Source organism: Pseudonaja textilis, chromosome 7 (genome assembly GCF_049901715.1).
Source record: "Pseudonaja textilis isolate UNSWEBS1 chromosome 7, rPseTex1.2, whole genome shotgun sequence".
NCBI classification, from domain to species: Eukaryota; Metazoa; Chordata; class Lepidosauria; order Squamata; family Elapidae; genus Pseudonaja; species Pseudonaja textilis.
The window spans coordinates 54792563-54812735 of record NC_141996.1 but is presented as its reverse complement, the minus strand read 5'-3'; the positions used below and the strand labels follow the sequence as shown (position 1 = coordinate 54812735).

General features: G+C 43.5%; 2 protein-coding genes across 5 annotated transcripts in view; one reads left to right on the top strand and one right to left on the bottom strand.

The window, feature by feature from the left end:
- Positions 1 to 20173, bottom strand: part of PDXK (pyridoxal kinase) — a 92069-nt gene that overhangs the window by 37197 nt on the left and 34699 nt on the right. For all 4 annotated transcript variants that reach the window (XM_026713677.2, XM_087937676.1, XM_087937678.1 and 1 more), the window contains exon 3: positions 299 to 403. In XM_026713677.2, the coding sequence (XP_026569462.1) occupies positions 299 to 403 (105 nt within the window). The remainder of the gene's footprint in view (positions 1 to 298; positions 404 to 20173) is intronic.
- Positions 14322 to 19502, top strand: LOC148125345 (uncharacterized). Its single transcript, XM_087937866.1, has 2 exons — positions 14322 to 14538; positions 18331 to 19502. Exons 1-2 carry the CDS (start codon positions 14322 to 14324, stop codon positions 19500 to 19502), a joined length of 1389 nt encoding a protein of 462 aa, XP_087793992.1.

The following is a 20173-nucleotide window of genomic DNA, read 5'->3' as shown; positions in this document are numbered from 1 at the left end:
AGCAAGTTTTAAAACAGGACTAGTGATCACAAGAAAGGAATCAAAAGGAAATTAATCAAACTGTTGTACTTTTTGCAGGGAGGTAGAAATCAGATTAATGATCCCTAGAGAGAAAGTATACAGTTAAAGCTATTTATGATCATGTATTCCCTCTCTAGTTTGGGACCCTTTTTGCCTTCATCCTAGTTAAATGTTAATATACAATAAGATTGATCAATTTTCTTCCAGTTTAAATCTTTTTCATTTTTTAATTATTGTAACTAAACTGTTACAAAAAACAAAACAGTAAATACTTTACCAGTAAGTACATAGTCGTAATGATTCACATTGTTTAATTTCAGTCCTTCATACAGTTCATGAAGTTCATTTGAATTTAATACCTGTCCCTTCCAATGATCATAACCTGAACAAAGAAAGAAAACAGAAACTTAGTGCTATTATATGGTATTTGGTTTCATGGATCTCATTTAAAGGCAACAAAGTGGAATTGAAAGTAACAATGGCCACTCAGCAATACATAGTTTGAAAACTTCAAATAAAGCTGTTGCTTTGATTGTTATACTAAAAATAACAATAATGCCTGGGGGAAAATAAAGTAAATTAAATATTTTAACCATCGGCACTGGGAAGGAAAAACTGGGGGTGGGGGAGCTTTTAATGCTGGAGAAAATGTTACTTAATCATTGCATTTGGGCCACTCAATAAAAGGAGATTCTAGAAGTCACACAAGGACCTTATGGAAACCATAAATTATCCAGCCCAGTTTTAAAACCTGAGACAAAGATCAACCTTTAGATTTTAACATTAACAAACAGACAACCTGTGACCAGCTGAGTCATTATTTCAGAGGTATTTCCTTACCAGATCCTTCCAGGCCTTCAACAGTGGCAAAGCTTCTAGTTTACTTGAAAAGTTCTTAAAAACTCATGGAGATGTTTAGTTGAAACTAAATTAATCAACTAAAATTAGCAAACTTCCTCAAATAAGTTACCCAAACCTAATCCACATATTAATGGATAAGATCTGCAAACACAAACAATTAATTAAGTTAGATCTTGCAGAGGAACTGCATGTTCGTTTGTATATTTGTAATTATTGACATGTTGTAACAGATGCAATTATTATTAATGTAATATGTATCCACAATGCATATGGGCAAAATAAGACTTTAAATGAACCCCTATCAAGTGAAACTTCAGGAAAAACTTGTGGCAGACTGGGAGTGGCAGACTGTGTGGATTGTCATTTGTTGGGAATAATTGGCCTTGTACTGACCCTTTCAAATTTTATTCATCCCAAAATAATTTCGCAGTCCATAGAACATAGGATTGCATAGTTTGAAGCAATGCACAATTGTTTTTCTTCTAACAATGTTAATTAATGAATCCTTTTGCATATAGGAGTAAAAAATCAACTGATGATGATATGTCTATTGTTTGTTGTCCATACTGTATTGAATCATTTGGAACAACAGGAAACATACGCACGACTGTTATTTGTGGATTATAGTTCTGCTTTAACCCCATTCTACCCAACAGGTTGTTTCTTAAAATGTTCAATTTGGGTATAAATCAGAAGATTTGTCTGTGGATAAAGGATTTTCTGACAGATAGGCCACAGTCAGTAAGGATAGGTTCTCACCATTCTTCTACTCTGATATTAAGCCCCTTCCTTTATTCTTTGTACACACATGATTGCACTCCATTGTATAACACCAACACAATTATCAAATTTGCGGATGACACGACCGTGGTTATAGAAAGGAAGTACAAGAGCTGACACTGAGGTGTAAAGAAAATAATCTCACACTCAACACAAAAAACTAAAGAACTTATAATTGACTTCAGGAGGAAGAGAGACGTACATTTACCATTGTACATAAATGGCAAGGAGGTGGAGAGGATTGGTAGTTTTAAATTTCTGGACACTTATATCTTGGAGAACCTCTCATGGACTATGAATGCTAACAAGCTACCGCAGCACCATTGAGAGTGTCCTGACATACGGCATCCTTGCATGGGATGGGAGCAGAACAAAAAAGCTCTACAGAAAATCATTAAAACTGCCCAGAATATAATTAGGCTCCAGCTACCAGCCCTGGATTACATCTTTGCATCTCGCTGTTTGAGGAAGTCGCACAACATTCTCAGAGACTCTTCCCATCCTGCTCACAATCTTTGTGAACTGTTGCCTTCTGATAGAAGATACAGAACAATTAAAACTCGGACCACATGTTTTCTGAACAGTTTTCATCCCACACTATAATTGCACTAAACAATGATCTTAAGAACCATCATCTGTGAGCTGTTGGGCCGTATTATTTGGTCTGTTGTGGGGATGCTTGTGTGTTTTTAGGGGGTGTTTTTAGGGGGTGGGGAACTTTGGAGGGTGGGATGTGTTTGGGGATTGTCATGTGTGTGCATGTGTTGGATCTGGTCTCTGGGTGTTATGTGAATTTCATTGTATGCGTATACTGTGTATAATGACAATAATTATCATCATCATCTCTTCCTAAAGATGCTTCCCTTATGATGTTTCAAATGGACAAAAGGTATGGTTATAAACTACACCTATAAATAGTGTACATATATATTGTCAGGCCTACCTCCATTTAAAACCCAAGAAAGAAAACTCCTGACTCCAATGAAGAAGAGAAGAGGTATCGTATTTTTCGTACTATAAGATGCACTCCCCTCCCCCCCAAAAAGTGAGTGGAAATGTCTGTGTGTCTTATAGAGTGAATGTTACTGAAACCTAGCCCACCTGTTGGCCCTCACCCATCGGCCTCTGCCTCCCAGCAATTTGTCTCCTTATAGGAAGCAGCAAACAGCCTGGTCAGCTTCAGCACAGCCTGATTGAGCACAAGCAGCTGATTGGGGGTTGGATCAGCCTCCTGGAATACCGCTGATCAGCTGATCCAGGCTGCAGGGATTGCTGCTGCCCATCACTGCTGCCTATAGCCATCTCCAGGCGCCCCATTTTTTTGCCTCTGCACATCCTATTTTCGGCCTGTTCCAGGCAGCAGGGATCAGTGCTGGTGGCCGAAAATGGGGTGCATGGGGGGGGTGATAGGTGGCGGCGATCCCATAGCCTGGAACAGCTGACCGGTGGTATTCTGGTAGGCCGAGCCTACCACCAATCAGCTGCTCGTGCTAAATCAGGTGTGCTGAAGCTGATCAGGTTGTTTGCTGTTTGCTGCAAGGAGGCAAATTGCTGAAAGGCAGAGGCAGATTTTTTCCCCCTTGTTTTCCTTCCCAAAAGCTAGGTGCATCTTATGGTCTGGAGCATCTTATAGTGCAAAAAATATGGTACTTTTACAGAGTTTGAAATAATAGCGGTGAAAGCAAAGCAAGATCTAATTCAAAAGGCATGAAAGTTGCAGGTTCAAAGTTTCCCCAAATCCCTTACTCCAGGGACCCCGGCTGAATGTCCAATCCATATCCCATGTAATGGTCATGTGACACTTCTTCAAGTATTTTCGCCCATCTGGAGTTCTAGGATGGTTGGCCTTGACTGGGTATAAACAACTCCACTCAGCAGCGCAGTGATTCTTGAGAGCAAATCCCCCTTTTAGTTCACATGGGCCTTCACCACACCAGCTCACTTCCCAAACCCAAATGCCATGCCCCCCTCCCCATTACTATGGCAGCCGATAGCAAGTATGCATCAAAGGGAAAACCCATGCTGGAGAGCCGGCTGACATTCGGGCCCTCCTGCAGTAGAGATATTAGCCCTAAGAAAAAAAACGTAAGACAAAATAGACAGGAGAGAAGCAATCTACAATACAGGAGAGTAAAATAACATTAAGGTTTGTCAGGATATTTTGTGTGAAATAGTTGAAGGAGTTTAAGGGCCCAGATGTCCCAATTGTTCATACTGTGAGGGAGGGAAATGTTTCCAGGCCACCAAATACTGTACTCTTCCCCTATGTTTACTTACTTACTTTACTTTATTGACATTGCACCTCATACAACGAAATCAAACAGCATCTTCAGTGCACACCATGACCATGACCATGACCATGAAAATAAACAAACACAAACACAAATCCTTCACCCTTCCCACATTAAACCGAAAACCCCCAACACCGCACCAATACTGCACTATACAGCAGAATTCAAAAGAGCTACTGCCCTGGGATAGAAGCTGTTTTTCAGCCTATTTTTCCTTGTTTTTATTATTATATTATTTTCCTTGTTTTTATTATTCTGCCAGAGTTTTTTAAAAAAGGGTTCCCAGGATGAGATGGATCTTTGAGAATTTTTTGAACTTTCTTAAGGCAGCGGGAGCTATAAAGCTCTTCCAAAGAGGGGAGAGGCAACCATTTGGGCAATGACGTTAACCCTCTGGAGTGCTTTGCTATCTGCTACTGTGAATTTGGCAAACCATACAGAAGTGCAGTGTTAAAATGCTCTCTATGGTGCAGCGGTAGAAGGTCACCAGCAGTTTTTCATTCAGTTGTTTTCTGAGAAGTCTCAGGTAGTATAATCTCTGCTAGGCCCTTTTGACCAGTGCTGCAGGTCAGGTCCTCTTTTATGGTAACACCCAGAAACTTAAAACTGGCCATTTGTTCCACTCAGTCTCCATTGATAAGCAAGGGCTGGATGTCTGATCTGTTCCTTCTATAATCCACTATAAGCTCCTTGGTCTTATTGGTGTTGAGGACCAAGTTATTGTCTCCACACCACAAAAACAACCAGCCCATCTCATCTCGGTAGGCAGACTCATCCCCCCTGGATGTTTCCTGGAATCCAGGATTTCTTTGATTTTGAAGTGTTGCTCACCTTTGATAAGGAGAGAAATTGCTGGGAGACAGTTTGGGCTATTTGAAGAGGAGATACATGCTCAGGCTTTAACAAGCTAACATAAAACACAGGGTTAAGGGTTTGGGGTAGTTCTAATATACTGTGACCGGATTGACAATTCTAACTATGGAGAAAGGGCCTACATACTTGGACCCCGTTTTTTTTATTTCTGGGTGGTCTGCAAGTACTTCATAGACAGGAAGACCCTGTCCCCTACTTGGAACTCTTTTGGTTTAGCTCATTTCTTGTCAGACTGTCTTTTATGGGCTTGATGTGCCTTGTCTAGTGCCTTACGGGTGATGGGCCAAATGGGGAACCACATATTCTTTTACTCACTTATTGCTCTAATCCTGTTTCCTATGTATCCTGTAATTCCCTAGTTTATTAAGTTTACCCTGTCACCTATTTTTACCTTGGGGAATGTACAAGGGGGGAGGGCCATTGTTTTCTCTGAGTTTGGAAGCCTCACAGAAGAAGCGCATGGGAACAACTCCTTATCTCTTTCTCAGACCATTTCCACAACATTTTCACACCTGTGGATTAGCTCATTCAACATCAGACTGAGGGGAGGGGTTTCTAACCACTTTATTTTAATGGAATTGCCTGGAGGGAACTCAGACCCTGCTTTGCATTGTCCTGCATTCACTCCTAAGCTTCTCTCAAGTCCAGCTTAGTAAAGAGTTTTCCTTTGGCCAGATAATCCATTATGTCCTTCGTTAGAGGCAGCGAATAAACATTCTCCACACACACACCATGTTAAGCCCTTTATAGTCCCTGCATAAGTGAAGAGACCCATCCTTTTTCTCATGAAACAACACACTTGTGGCCCATCTGATTGGATGAAGCCCTGCTTTAGATTCTTATCAATAAAGGCCTGCAACTTCTCAGCTCTCACGGGGTCATTGAGTAGACCTTTTTCTTAGGGAGTTTCACCCCTAGGAGCATTTCTATGCTGCAGTCTGTGGGGTGATGGGGTGGGAGCACTTCCTGCAAGGCATAATCCCCCTGCCAGCCTCTGGTGAGAGACATCCGTGGGGGTGTGCTCCTCAGTATCTTCCATGCATCCTACGCCCAGCGACCATCTGGCTCAGACTGGAATCTCCTCGAGCTGCAACTCTTCCAGCCATTTCATCTTCTCATGGCATCGGTGTGGCTGGAGGGAGGTCGACCCCAGGGCTCCAGTCTTCCTGGTCGCTCCCGTGGGTTGACATTATGTGCTCAGCCTGCTCGGTAGACTGGTAGACTGCTCATAGCTGTCTGGATCTCGTTTTTATTTATTCTTGTGCAACCCCGGCTCGAGTTGGAACCCTTACCCATTCTTCTGACAATGGGTAAGGCCTATCATTTTGGGGGTTTGAGATACAGGATGTACCTGTTCCCTGTATTTTTGAGGTACCTGAATTCAAAAATTGTTCCTCTGTGATGCACTGTTTTTCCCAGTTAAAGATTACATGCAGCCAGACATGAGAGTTTTAATAGTGCATTGATTAAAATACTTACAGAAAGAAAGGCCACTTTTGTGGTGAAGGAGTCCTGCCTGTATTTTGGAGTGTTGCTGAATGGAAGCCAGTAGCTTTTACCATTACTGATATGCTAACTCCACATGCGATCACTCCTTTTATAATGAGTGCAGGCAGATCAGATGAGTTCAGTAAATCTTTGTTTGATGCTGTAGCCTCTGAAATAGTTTCATGCATTTCAACCCAGTACCACTACTAATATTGTTGAATAATGGTCGGAAATCTTCGTAGGTGATGATCCATTACTTTCTCACCCAATGTATTTATTTTTGCAGATGAAAATAAATCAACATTAATATTCTGTTAACACTGTTATACTTTGGAGTTTTTAAAAAATGGATTTGGAAAGTCTGCCATATTCCAAACTGAAAGCAAAGGGAAGGGTTTTTCAAATTTTATGAGGCATGAAATCCATCAGCTCATAATGATAATTATTCACCATAGTTTTTGAACCAAATTCAATCACTATATTTATTTGACCCCTTCTTATTAAAGTATTTGCATTTCAGGTCCTGACAGTACAAAAGTTCAAAGATGCACCCATCAGTTGTGCCAAGAATACTTACGAATAAACATTGGGAGGGAAGAAAGAAATGCTCCAAGGCATTCAAGGACACAGTACAGTAGCATACTGTGAACAAGAGAAAGCTCTGGGTAAGCAAGAAGTGGGTCAGCACGCTAATGTTTTATCTATGGAAACATTCAACATTCTGCTCCTACCCCTCAGGAAAGATAAAATTTACCCTTTGCATTTTACTTACATTTTCCTTAATTTAATGTGGACAGACAGTTTTGCTTAATTAACAAGAGAAGTAGTTTGCATTTACTTTTACATTTTCAATTGAAGCAGATAGAGCTCTGGAGTCTGGAAAGTGACAAAGTTACTTTATTGGGCTCTTATATTTAGAAAAGAAAAATACACAAAGACTGTACTTTACTCATAACTATTCATCGAGCAACCATCTGAAATTACAATGGAATAAAAATAGTGACTTTAGACCTGGTATTTGCACTTAAAACCCGTTGCAGCATCCCCACAGTCTTTGTGATCAAAATTTGGGTGCTTGACAACTGGCATGTATTACAAAGATTGCAGCATTGTGGTGTCATATGGTTGCTATCTGTGACTTTCCCAGCTGACTTCCTACATACAAAGTAATATGGGAAAGCCAGATTTGCTTAACAATTGCATGATTCACTTAACAACTGCAATAATTTGCTTAACAACCATGGTAAAAAAGATAATAAAATTGGACACAACTCATTTAACAACTGCTTTGCTTACCAACAAAAATTATACTGCCAATTGTGATCATAAGTTGAGGACTACCTGTATTCATGTATATGAAATATCGCCTAATCCAGGGGTCCTCTAATGATTCAACTCTCTGATTTCTTAATGAGATTTCAGATTGTTCTTTGACCCCCAATAATAATGCCATTATTATTATTATTATTATTATTCACAAGGTACACCCCAAAATACAAATACCTGCAAATAAAAGTAGAATACTATGGGGAAAAAAATCAAAAATAATACCAATAGTAATAAGCATCTTGAGTGCAATCTCTAAATATGTGGAGCATCATTTGAAGACTACCGGCATTGTCAAAAGTATCATCAGTCAGCTGAAAAATGCAGCTTTACTATCAAAAACAACTGCCTCTCACAGGTCCTTGGGAAAGGCTTGATAGGTAGGCAAAAATGTGAAATCCAGTCTAACATCTGGCTGAATGCGCAACCAACCATAACAATAATAATCTTGGATAGTGCAACAGATCCTTGGAGATCAATATTGACCACTTTGGGGAAATCTGATTAACCCTAATCAGTTAAATCAACATATTTTACCTTAAATAAACTCTGATGATACCACTAAAACCAATTACTACTAATCAATACATATTAAGATTAGCTTGATAAAAGAAAATATAGGGAAAATGTTGCATATGTCTCAACTTTGAATAGGTGAAAGAGAAAGGATTATGGCTAAGGAGAAATTGGGGGGGGGGAGGGGGGGAGGGAGAATTGCAAGTGAAATAATCTCCATACTTGGTCAATCTCTACTACTTTTGCTTTTCTTAAAAGACAGGGTTTTAGAATCATACTACCAGCCCTTGTGGACTAAACTTTTTGCTGTTAAAATATCAAATGGCTAGCAACTAGCTAGCAATCTAAGAGCATGATAACTAATGTTTGCCATAGCTTGCATTACTAGGACCCGATTGGACATAGCTAGATGTTTCAAAGTCCATCTCAACCCCCTGATTTGACACTCAGTAGCCCAGGTAGTCCAAAGACTCTTTATGGAATGTTCCACATTTTGGAACACTTTATCAGACTTGTAGCAGAAGTGAGCAAGTTAATTCACTATGGTTTATTAAGTATCTATCCTTCTACTAAGAAGCCCATGCCAGCAACGCTCAGAAATTCTGCTTAGTAATAAGATTGCCTAAGTGTTGAGAATTAGGACAGAGAATTAGGGATATTTATGGGTCTTGCTAGCCGTAAACTTTCCTGTTTCAGCTGCAATGACATTCTTCCAGATGTTAGACTTAGGGAAGGACACATCATGCCTTCTCAGTGGCCCAAGACCCAGAGATGAGAACCATGCCTTTTTCCCAATTAAAATCTGATTCCACCCATATGTTTGTTCAATTAGTTTCTGAACATCCTCCAGAAATAATTAACTGGATTGAAAGGAGGGAATATGAATGGAAGTAGTGACTCAAAGTTTAGAATTAGTGGGGAAAATTAAGTCATTTGAAGAATGATTCAGGATAGAACTGAAACTGAAAATACAGAGTCTAAGGAGCAGAAGGAAGCCACCACAACGAAAAGAGAGGAGAGACAAGGTGGAAGAGAATGGGCGTTGGTGCTTACCTGATACGCCCTTTCTCGTCGAGCTGCGTAGAGCATCCAGAGTGGGAGGTGCTCCAGTCTCTGCACTCACAGGCTGAGCTTTAATTGAGGAACGCTCCTCCCTGTCCATGTGACTCCCTCGTAGCGTTCCCCAGTTTTACGAAGACGAGAAGACAAACACTATCATCTCATCCTAACCATTGTAAAACATTAATCTCTGACTCCTTGATTCATTGGCCGAAACAGGATTCCCCACCAGACGGCTAATTTAGGGTGGGGCTGGATGCTCTACGCAGCTCGACGAGAAAGGGCGTATCAGGTAAGCACCAACGCCCATTCTCCATTGAGCTGCTCGAAGCATCCAGAGTGGGACATACCAAAGCATGGCTTGTCCTATGGGAGGGACTCCATCTGGGTCGGAATCTCCTCTGGTTTCCAAACAACTTGTTGTAGAACTCGACTGACAGAGGACACTTCGGCTGAAGCAAACCATCGATCTTGTAAAGATGAATGAAAGGTGACAGGGACGACCAGATGGCCGCTCGACAGGTGTCATTAATCATTGTCTGAGTTGCCCGAGCTGCTGAGGTAGCTGCACTCCTTGTGGAATGTGCGGTTATTCCTCTGGGAACAGGAGTGCTTGAACTAAGTCGGCCTTGGAGAGTGTAGCTCTAATCCAACGGCCTACAGTCGACGGGGATACTTTGAAACCCAGCGTCTTAGGTTGAAACGAACAGAATAATGATTCCGACCTCCTGAAAGGCTGAGTGCGGCTGATATAATACGAAGCGCACGCCTGACAATGAAAGAATGCCAGTGTCTTTCCCTCTCTCTCTCTCTCTCGAGGGACTGGGACAACTGTTAGGAAGGAAAAAGTTCCTGCGATCCATGAAAGGCTGAGTTAACCTTGGGCAGGAAGGAAGGGTCCGGTCGTAGGACCACCCGATCAGCGTGAAAAACGCCGAGATCCTTCTGGCGGATAGAGCTGCAATTTCAGATATCCAACGAGCAGATGAGACTGCCACTAGAAACACTAGTTTGAACGTTAGACATTGAAGAGATGTCTCCCTTATGGGCTCGAAGGGAGGATTAGCAGTAACAGGAGAACCCAATTAAGATCCCAAGTTGGGTATCGGTGTACCACTGGAGGATGCCAGCTGGCAGTTCCTCTAAGGAATGCTCGGATACGAGGATGGTGGAAGCGAGCCAATATTGCCACAGGAGATGACGGTTGATAAGGTTGCAATGTGTCGTCTCAAGGAATTAGGGGCTAGCCCTTTATCCAGTTCACCTTGCATGAAGGCTAATATTTGTGCAATAGATGGAGAGAGTGGATCACTATGTGATCGCGGCATCATCTACCAAAATAATGTCCCATGTGGCATTATATATACATACGGGTGGTTGAGGACCGAGTTGCTGTCAGAATGGTATAGATGGCCTGGTTGGCAGGCCCTTCTTTCCTTAAACGGTCCTGCTCAACCTTCCGATGGCCAGTTGAAGCCACTGCAGGTTCGGATGCAGGAGGGGTCCCTGGGATAACGAGACTCTGCCCGGTGGGATTCTCCAGGGAAGGGCCACTGACGGGTTGCGAAGGTCCGTGTACCACGGTCTCCTGGGCCAGTGTGGGGTAACCAAGAGAGTACCGCCCTCTCGCGAATCAGCCTTAGGATCACCCTGGGGATCAACGGAGGTGGGGGAATGCGTAAGAAGCTCTGTGGCCAGGGACAACGTAAGGCGTTGTGGTTCTCTGCCCCCAGAGCGGGGTACCTCGAGAAAAGTCTCGTGAGCTGGGCATTGAACATGATGCGAATAGCTCCACTAGTGGTTGGCCTAAGATTGCTGAGGCTTCCCTGAACAGGGAGAGGAGCAGGCGCCACTCTGACTGGTCTATAGTGGTCCTCCTCAGCCAGTCTGCCTGAATGTTTGAGGCCCCCGATGTAAGCTGCCCTGGTGGAAGGAGGTTGGTCTCTGCCCAGCGACAGAGACGCTTGGCCTCTCTCATGAGCCAAATGGGTGTGTGCCCCCCTGTGTGATGACGTGCGCCTGTCAGAATGAGGACGTGGCGTCCGCATACCTGGGGGAGGAAGCTGCGTAGGGCCAGGTATACGGCGTGAAGCTCCAGCCAATTTATGCTGCACCGTAGCTTGGCTGCTGACCATGTGCCCTGAGCTGAGAACGAGTGGAGATAGCGCCCCATCCGGAAGGCTGGCGTCTGTGGTGAGGGAGACCCACCGGGGTTCCCTGAGTAATGCTCTCTGTCGATGGCAGGTCTGGTCCACCAGAGGAGGGACACGAGGACCTCTGAAAGTGTCTTCACCAGGGAGTTTGAGTTGCTACCTCTCGATCGCTGCTTGGAAGCAGGAACCACTGAAGGGATCTGGGATGCAGACAGTCCCAAGGAATAATGAAATGCATGAAACCAATTCATGGAATACATGAAGCTGAGCAATTTACTAAGTCCAGTAATGCTACCTTTATTCTGCCCGCCTGGTCTCCCTGACCGATTTCTGAATGCTATTCGGGTGGATGGAGATAACCGGCTTTTTTGCCAATAAATGAGGAACCCATGCACCTGGAGAGCGGGAGGGTGACAATGTAAGGCGTTGTGGGGTTCTGGTGTCCCTTTCTGCTTGGAGTTTGGAAGGGGACAGGATAAGAGTGTCATCCAGAAAATAGTGAATGCGGATGGGGAAGACTCTAAGGAGAGCCATCAGAACCGCGTGGCTCTTGATGAAGTTTCTCGGGGCTGAGGCCAAGCCAAGGGGAAGGGTCACATATAGAAAGTGTTGACTGTTGTAGCGAATCGCAGAAATTTGAAACAGGAGGGTCAAATAACGATATGTAGGTATGCCTCAGAGGGGTCAATGGAAGTGAGCCAGTCTCCCTTCCTGGTACCCTGGAGAATAGGTTGTAGCATGTGCATCCTAAATTTATGCCGGAGAATGAACCGGTTGAGCCTTTTCAAATCAAATATGGGCCTCTACCCTCCGGAGTGTTTAGGAACGATGAAGAGGTGAGCGTAAAAACCCTCTTCCCTGTTGCGAGGGTGGGACGGACTGTAGGCCTTGATTCAATAAGATGCTGGATAGCGGCATCTACTAGTCCACGTTTGGTGCGATCTTTGGAAGAGGGGGTATCCTGAAATGCTCAGGGGGGAGAAAGAGGCCGAATTGATAGTGTCCCTAACCCAGGCATCCGATGTGAAGGATTCCCATGGGTCGGCAAGGTGTTTGAGGCGTCCGCCAATGGGATGAGGAGTGAGGGACTTATCTGGGGTGCCGGGAGGTTTACTGCCTGCGCCCCGAATGGTTTTCTTGGAGTTGGAACCGGGAGTCGGTTCGATCCTGGAGTTGGGCCCACCGGGAGGCAGGGCTTCTCTGAAACCTGGGAGAGAAAGCTGTCTGATAGGACGTTCGAAGGGGTCCCCTCCGAAAGGGCTGGGATACTCTGCCTTCAGGTCTGCAAAAGAGAGACGGAAGAATTTTTTTTTTTTTAATATATCGGTTTTCCATTAATAAGGGCCAAGGGCTGGATCGAAGAGATTGCCCCCCGAGATGGGAGCAGAAGCCAATTTAACTTGTTTTCTTTTCTTTCTTTTTTTTGAATTATTATTTTTTATATATACGTCTGCTTGCCAACGTTGGAGCCGAGACCGACGCCGGCTGTGACCTGGGATGAAATAGCCCCGGTGGAAAACTTAACGGCATGGAGTAGCGACAGCTGAGAAATCTGCTGCTGCCGTAAGCTTGGCAATGTCCTGGTGTGGCCTAGTATTGGATGGGGGGACATGCTGCTTTGATTGATGGAGCCTTCTAATGGAGGACCGTGTAAAGAAGGAAGCAGCCGTGGTTGCTCAAGTGGCCCAAGCATTAGATTGATGCGCCTGGCAAAACGCCAATTTGGCCCAATTGTCCTCTGGCTTTAAGGCTTCCAGAGCATCACTTGGGGTAGAGGATGGCCCTAACCCCACTATGGACCCGTCAACCTCGGGAGTCTCTAACAGGGTGGAAACTCTGCATCGAGATTAAAAAATCTCCTATCCCGATTGGAGGGGGTGGGAGGCACCCCTACAGAAGCCAATTGTTTTGCTACCAGGTCAGAAAGAATGGGTGGAGTAGGAATCACTTCAGCCTCCACAACTGGTAGTCTGAAAATGGACTTCTCTGGATTAGCAGAGGTTGCTGGTGTGACAGCGGATGGACGGCTCTGGGTGGGTGAGCTGTGCCTGGGAGGAGAAACCTGGCCTGGAGAAGAGGTAGATGGGGTGGGAAAGTAAGTACTGGGATTATCGAGCTTGAGCCCCTTGAACGTTCATCAAATTCCTTCTCTAGCGCCTTGTGGTGTTTTAACGCCTCTCTCTGAGAGACTTAGGTGTTCCCTTGGCCTGCCTGCACAAATGGTGTGTCTTTGATTTGGCCTTCAAGGAAGGTCCTCTGGGATTGTCCTCTGCCATAATAAAGAGCGAAAGTAATGTATGATAGTAACCAAAGAAGGCGGTTGGCTCGCCTAGGAGTTTGACCTACAACAAGGCCGGATTTCCCACAGTTGGTCCACGTCCCCCTTTTGGAATTTTTTTTGTCCTTAATGTTGTTGTTGTTGTTATTATTATTATTATTATTATTATTATTATTATTATTATTATCTAAATATATAATTTCTATTTATTCATTTATTATTATTATTATTATTATTATTATTATTATTATTATTATTATTATTATTAAATTAAAAAAAAGGAAATGGGAATATGAACAATCAAGGACTAGAGTACCGGAGTACTATAGTATTTAATTCCAGATGGACAGAAAAACACGCTAAATGAATTAGAGAAAAGCAGTCAAATTAGCCAAATGAACGCTGAGGCCAAAAGGAAAATAAAAGAGAAGGGTGGGCCTCGTGCAGTTGCCTCCCAGCCAAAATGGGAGGTATTGGTACTGCCTCTACTTCGCCTCTGAGCCGGCTGCGGGATAGCCAACAAGTTACAATAACAGGCAATAGGGCTAGGAGCCACAATGCCTAATTGATCAAAGGGGCACTAAACAGGCCTCTGGTCCTGCTTTGGGCCTCAGAACAGTCACCGCAGCGAATTAGTTGAAAGAAAATGGCGGCCACCACAAGGCAATGCCCAAAATGGCGGCCGATGGCCGGCGCAAAGGCTCAGGGACGGAAACTTTGCCTCCTCAGGAAAAAAAGCAGCTTAAAACGCAGCGGAATGAGGGGCAGAGAGGAGGAATCGCTCTCCTCTTACATAAGGCGTTTGTGGGGGGGAAAGGAACAACAGCGCGTGAAGAAACGCGCTATAAGGGAGCTGCTGCTTGCGAGCAGCATGGCTTCAAGGCAACGGCAGGTAGAAGGAGGATGGGGGGGCCCGAAGGTGCTGTTCTTCCCCCGTTTCTACCCCCCGAGGGGCGAATAAACGCTCCTCTTACAATGAGCAAATAACCCAGTTGCGCAGGGGCCAAGGACTAAAGGGAAAATTCAAACCTGAACACAATTTGCTAGATTCCTGAATTGGCCAAGGAAGTCTGCTAAATGCTGCCTGTCTCTTGCGAGGCTGAGCTAAAACTGGGGAACGCTACGAGGGAGTCACATGGACAGGGAGGAGCGTTCCTCAATTAAAGCTCAGCCTGTGAGTGCAGAGACTGGAGCACCTCCCACTCTGGATGCTCGGAGCAGCTCGATGGAGAACTGTAATAAACCTGTAATTTCCCTTCAGCGTAGATATCAATAATTCAATAAATATTCAGAAACACTGTACCATTAGTAGCCTGATTCATAATACATTAAAAAAAACTAAAATTGAATTCCAGAACATATAATTTATTTATTATTTTAATGGATTTGTTAACACCACACATTTCCAAGAATGGAAATCTGAGTGGCATACAATAAATCTAGTACCTGGGTTAAAAAGAGACCTCAAAAAGCAAAAGTTAAAAAAACCACACAAAAAACCAACAACCCCTCAGCAGGGGCTCCCCAGATACCCTAACCCAAGGCCTGGGAACAGAGTCAGGTCTTAAAAGACTTCCAGAAACCAAGTAGAGTGGGAGTTGTGCCTATCTCAGGTCCTCCAATATAGAGGACTTGCTTCCTGGCTCCCATAAGATGACAACATTTAATTAATAAGACTTAAAATGTGCCCACTCAGCATGATCACATTTGAAGGACAAAAATGAATGGTCTTTCAAATAACCAGGACCTACCATTCAGGGGTTTAAAAGTTAACAAGCAGCACCTTGAATTGCACCCAGAAGCCAATTGGTAACCAATGCTGAGAAGTGTCCATTACTGTTTGTGCCACTGCAGCTGTTGAGATTCTATTGTTTATGACACATATGCATGGGTGTATGTCTGTATTCTCTTTCTTCACATACATCAATAACAAAGCTGCCAAATCTTTTCAGAATAGCATTTAAAAATTCTCATTCTGGTCTGCTGAAATCAAGCCCTCTTTCTTCAACAATTTTTATATTTTTAAGCATTTGAGTCTATGACAAATTCAAAATTGCTTCTCTTTTATTCTTTCTTTTTAAGCAGGTCTGGGGGCTGTTGCCAGGTCTCTTTTGTATCAAAATGTCCTTTGAGGATGAATCACTCACTGTAATCATACAATAAATACTCTTTAGCAGGTGAAGAGGCAATGGACCTTCTTGGAAGTGAAAGTTGTCTGTGTTTTGAATATCAAAACAGCACATTAACATTTCTTTTCATTAATTTATAACATGATGATTCAGAAAATTGGTGTTAATCAGGTGGCATTTTATTAATGTCAAGTTGAAAAGTAAGACAGAATAAGTCTGAATGGACCAATTTCTTTCTCCATGCTTGTGATATGTGCACAGACACACAGGTAGAGAGAACAGTTTGGTAACAATAAACAACACTTCCAATGTTTAAAAAAAGGAAATTCACAAGATTACATTTTATTTAGACCAAATTAAAATAAAAAAGACAGTCTGAATAAAACTGTTTTTATAGATGACAAAAAGATAACTAAAATGGAGCTTGCCCCACCTATATTAGTAAAATTGCCTTACTATGATGCACATCTCCTCAACTTTATTTTTACCTGATCTACAGTTGCCTAGAAAAGTTTACATGCTGGTGGGCAAATGGTATGTTTCAGTGAATTCCTAACCAGAAGCTCACCTAAAGATATTAATTTACATATTCTTGAAATCTTTAGGTGAATGTGTGAAGAGAAGTAATTATATGTAAATTCAGAAATCCTGAGATCATTAGAATAGTAAAAAAGCATTCAAATGAGACACTGAAAAAAGTGTTTATTTTACTATGAGAATACTTAGCAAAGGCATTATTTATTTAGGAAATACTCTAAATGAATTTATTTTTAGTGTACCCTTCTCAACACTAAATATCAAATTTCAGAGAAAATAATAGGAGATCCATTATTATCACACACTAACTAGAGTCGATGGCCTGACTCAAAGGAAGGTGAAGGTCTAAAAGCCAATTCCTAGGGGAATCCATTGATAGAGGTGTTACTTTTTAACCTGGCAAATGGATGAAAGCATTGAACTATCTAAACAACTATCTAAGACTAGAGGAGACAAAGAATTACACTGAAGGAGAGTATCTGAGAACTATGATCTGCACTTTTGTAAGATGACATAAAAATGTGGAAGGTTGCTTGAAGTGCTCAAGCATTTGCTTTTTATGTTGTAAGTCACCCAGAGTTGCCTGTGGCGAGATGGGTGGCAAATAAATTTAATAAATAAATAGATAAACAAATAAAAAATGTACAGAAACATGGCTCATTCAGAAAGTCGACTCAAACATCTATGCAGGAGATACATCACCTAGCAAACAGTTAAAACCAAATAAGTTCATTTTCTTTTGATCTGGACTTTTCTGTAAGATATAACATACTACCGTAGTTATGCATTGGGCTGGCTTACTGTTGAAGTATATTATGCTATCATTTCTATTGCTTCTGAATGAAACAGTTATACTAAAATAAGTAATGAGACAGTCCAAGTTTGGAGCATAATAATAATTTACCAGAATAATTATCAACTGGGCAAACCTAGACTAATCCTAAGGGTTGTAACTATATCTTATCAAGTCAGAAGTCAGGTAGAATATATAGTCAGTAGCTAGACAAGAATCAAAGAATGGGTAGTTTGCACTAGTATTCCAAGCATGGACCAACAAGATGGAGGTATACATGTTGATTCCAACAATTTTCCAAGAGAACTTTCCACCAAAAGCACAGCTGGCATGAGATCAACACATAGCTGGGGTTTGTTATCCTTGAGGTACCTGCTATTATAGTTTGGTACATTCAACTGGGGGGAGGGGGGGAATTGTCCTGTACAATGGCACCTTTTGTCTTATGGATTTAAGACTTGCAGCTCTGTTTCAGACTCCATAGAGGTGTGGAAAGAGTCTCATTCTGACTGGGTCACTGAATCACAGGGAGTACACGTTTCTGCTTTGGAATAACTAATATCTGCCTCCTCTCCCTTCTTTGAGTATGATATAGATACTATACAAGTAAAGGCTGACAAGTATATAGCTGATTGGTTTAAGAGTGCTTAGACAGAGACACTGTCAGCCTTCAAGATCTTCCTCCTTTCCTTTGCTTCTTTCTGGCTGTCATGAATAACGGGGGGCAGAAGGGGGAAATGTATGGGACGTGAGCTGAAAGTATTACTAACTGATATTGTATAAACTGGGGAGGGTTTCTAATTCCTGCTTAGCTTTCTCTTCTCTGCGCAACTGCAAACCTTTATCTGAGTAAGCCAAGGTCAACTAAGCTCAAGGTCACATTCCCAACTTTTAATTGGAAGAACCGTTTGAACTACTGGGGGTGGGAACATTTCACTCCCTTGATATATGTGATGTACGTGCCTATTTCCCCAGATTCAGAATTTTCTTGTTGCTACCACTTAACTTCCAGTAAAAGATATCTTTTCTCTAATTACAAGAGTCTAAGTATTTCTTTCTTGGATTTTTAACGGAGCACCAGCTGACATTATTCTGAATCTCACCTTACCAGCCCACCCGGAGAGATAATACAATTTCTTCCGAGGAGGTCTGAACATCATGTCAACTCCAGCCAGCGACCAAGAAGACCTGGGGGCAACTGGAGGACAAGATTCTCTGCTGCTAGAGGAAGCATGGGAAGCTGAATTGCTAGCAGAGCTCAACCTTGGGGAAACCCCAGCTGTGAAACCCAAATGGTCATTGGGAGTCGGCTGGAAGGATCCGGAGGAGGCCCCCCCTGGAGTCACCACTACCCATTGGCGTGGAAGAGAGGAGCCATGGCAAGGGAGGGAAAGGAAAGACTTTTTACTGAACCAAGCCAGGGACTTCATCAATGAGGCCCTTGGAGAACCTCACACTGCACAAAGGTATGAGGAAGAGGAGGGGGAGGCAGTCCCAGCCAGAAGAAGCAGAGCAGCAATCCCCATAAATCAACCTGGGCTAGCACAACAGCAAGCAGCAGCCCCAGGGGGCCCAGCAGGAGGAGTAATTGCCAGAAGACGTAGAACTCCAAAGTTGCCTCCATTGGAAGTAAAATATGGGCGGGATCCCAAAGAGTTGGGATTTTTCCTAGCACAAGTTTGGAGCTATATGGAGGAATACGGAGGGGATTTTTCCTCAGAAGCAGCCAAGGTTAGATGTGTTACCAGGGCTCTGGAGGGAACAGCTGCAAAGTGGATGATGACTTTGCATAATGATAATGCTCCCCAGCTGTTGAATTATGACCTGTTCATGACTGCGCTACGGGCAAGGTTTGAGGACCCACTGGCGGAACGTAAGGCCAGGATTAGGATGAAGACCATAAATCAGGGGCGGAGATCAGTGGCCGACTACACCCAGGAATTTAGAGAGCTGGTGTGTCATATTCGAGGCTGGTCCCAAGTAGCCCTGATAGAAGCTTTCAAAGATGGGTTAAATGACGATGTATACCAGAGCTGCACTGCCAGAAGAGACTCCAATGATCTGCAGATGTGGTACGTGCTGGCAGCAGAGGTGGAAATTGATTTAACCCGAAACAGATGCCGGGGAGGCTCTGGTTGGAGCAAGCCCTCCCCCACACGTCCTCAAGAAGCCTTCAAACACCAAAAGGGAGGGATGGCAGCAAGACTCAAGACTACTGTTTGCTTCCGATGTGGGAAGGAAGGTCACCGGGCTGCAGACTTCTGGGCCAAGTTGGAACCAAAGGGGGCGCCAAGAGGAGAAAAAAAAACCGGAAAAACCTCAGCGAAGCCTCGCGAAATGGCAGTTAAGACGGGGGAGGTTGTAGAGGTCACCCATCTGAAGGGAGAGGGGCTGTGAGCTCTGACCTCCTCTGAAGAGAGTGACGTCGATTCGGAAGACGACTCATTGGTAAGTCCAAACAAGGGCCCCATGACCATTCCAGTGCAGTTAACGGTACCCGCATCGGGGGCCAAGGGGGAAATGTCGGCCTTGCTAGACTCTGGGTGCACAAGGTGTGTGATCAGCCCGGAAGTAGTACAGAAGATGGGCTTAAGACTAAAACCTTTAAAAATGCCCATAGCCTTTTGCCAATTGGATAGATCAGTGGCGGGGGGCGGGCCTGCACGTTTCATAACGGAACCTATAGAAATGACGATGGGGAAGCATAGTGAGACTCTGTGTTTTATTGTGGCCCCTGGGATGGAACAGCCACTAATACTGGGATTTCCCTGGCTCCGGAAATGGAACCCCCACGTCAATTGGGGAAGAGGGTCATTGCGTATATGTACGGACCAGTGCCCGGAAGGGGAGGGGTGATCTCAACCGAAACTCCAGAATCCTATTGACCTAGTTTCCACGGGTACCGAAGACCTGAAGGGGGAGGAGAAAATTCCGGAGGAATATTGGGACTTAAAGGACGTATTCAGTGAGAAGGCCTCAGATGAGCTGCCCCCTCATCATTCAACAGATTGTAGTATTGAATTTTTACCTGGGGTGAAACTCCCGAAACCGAAGCTGTACTCGATGAC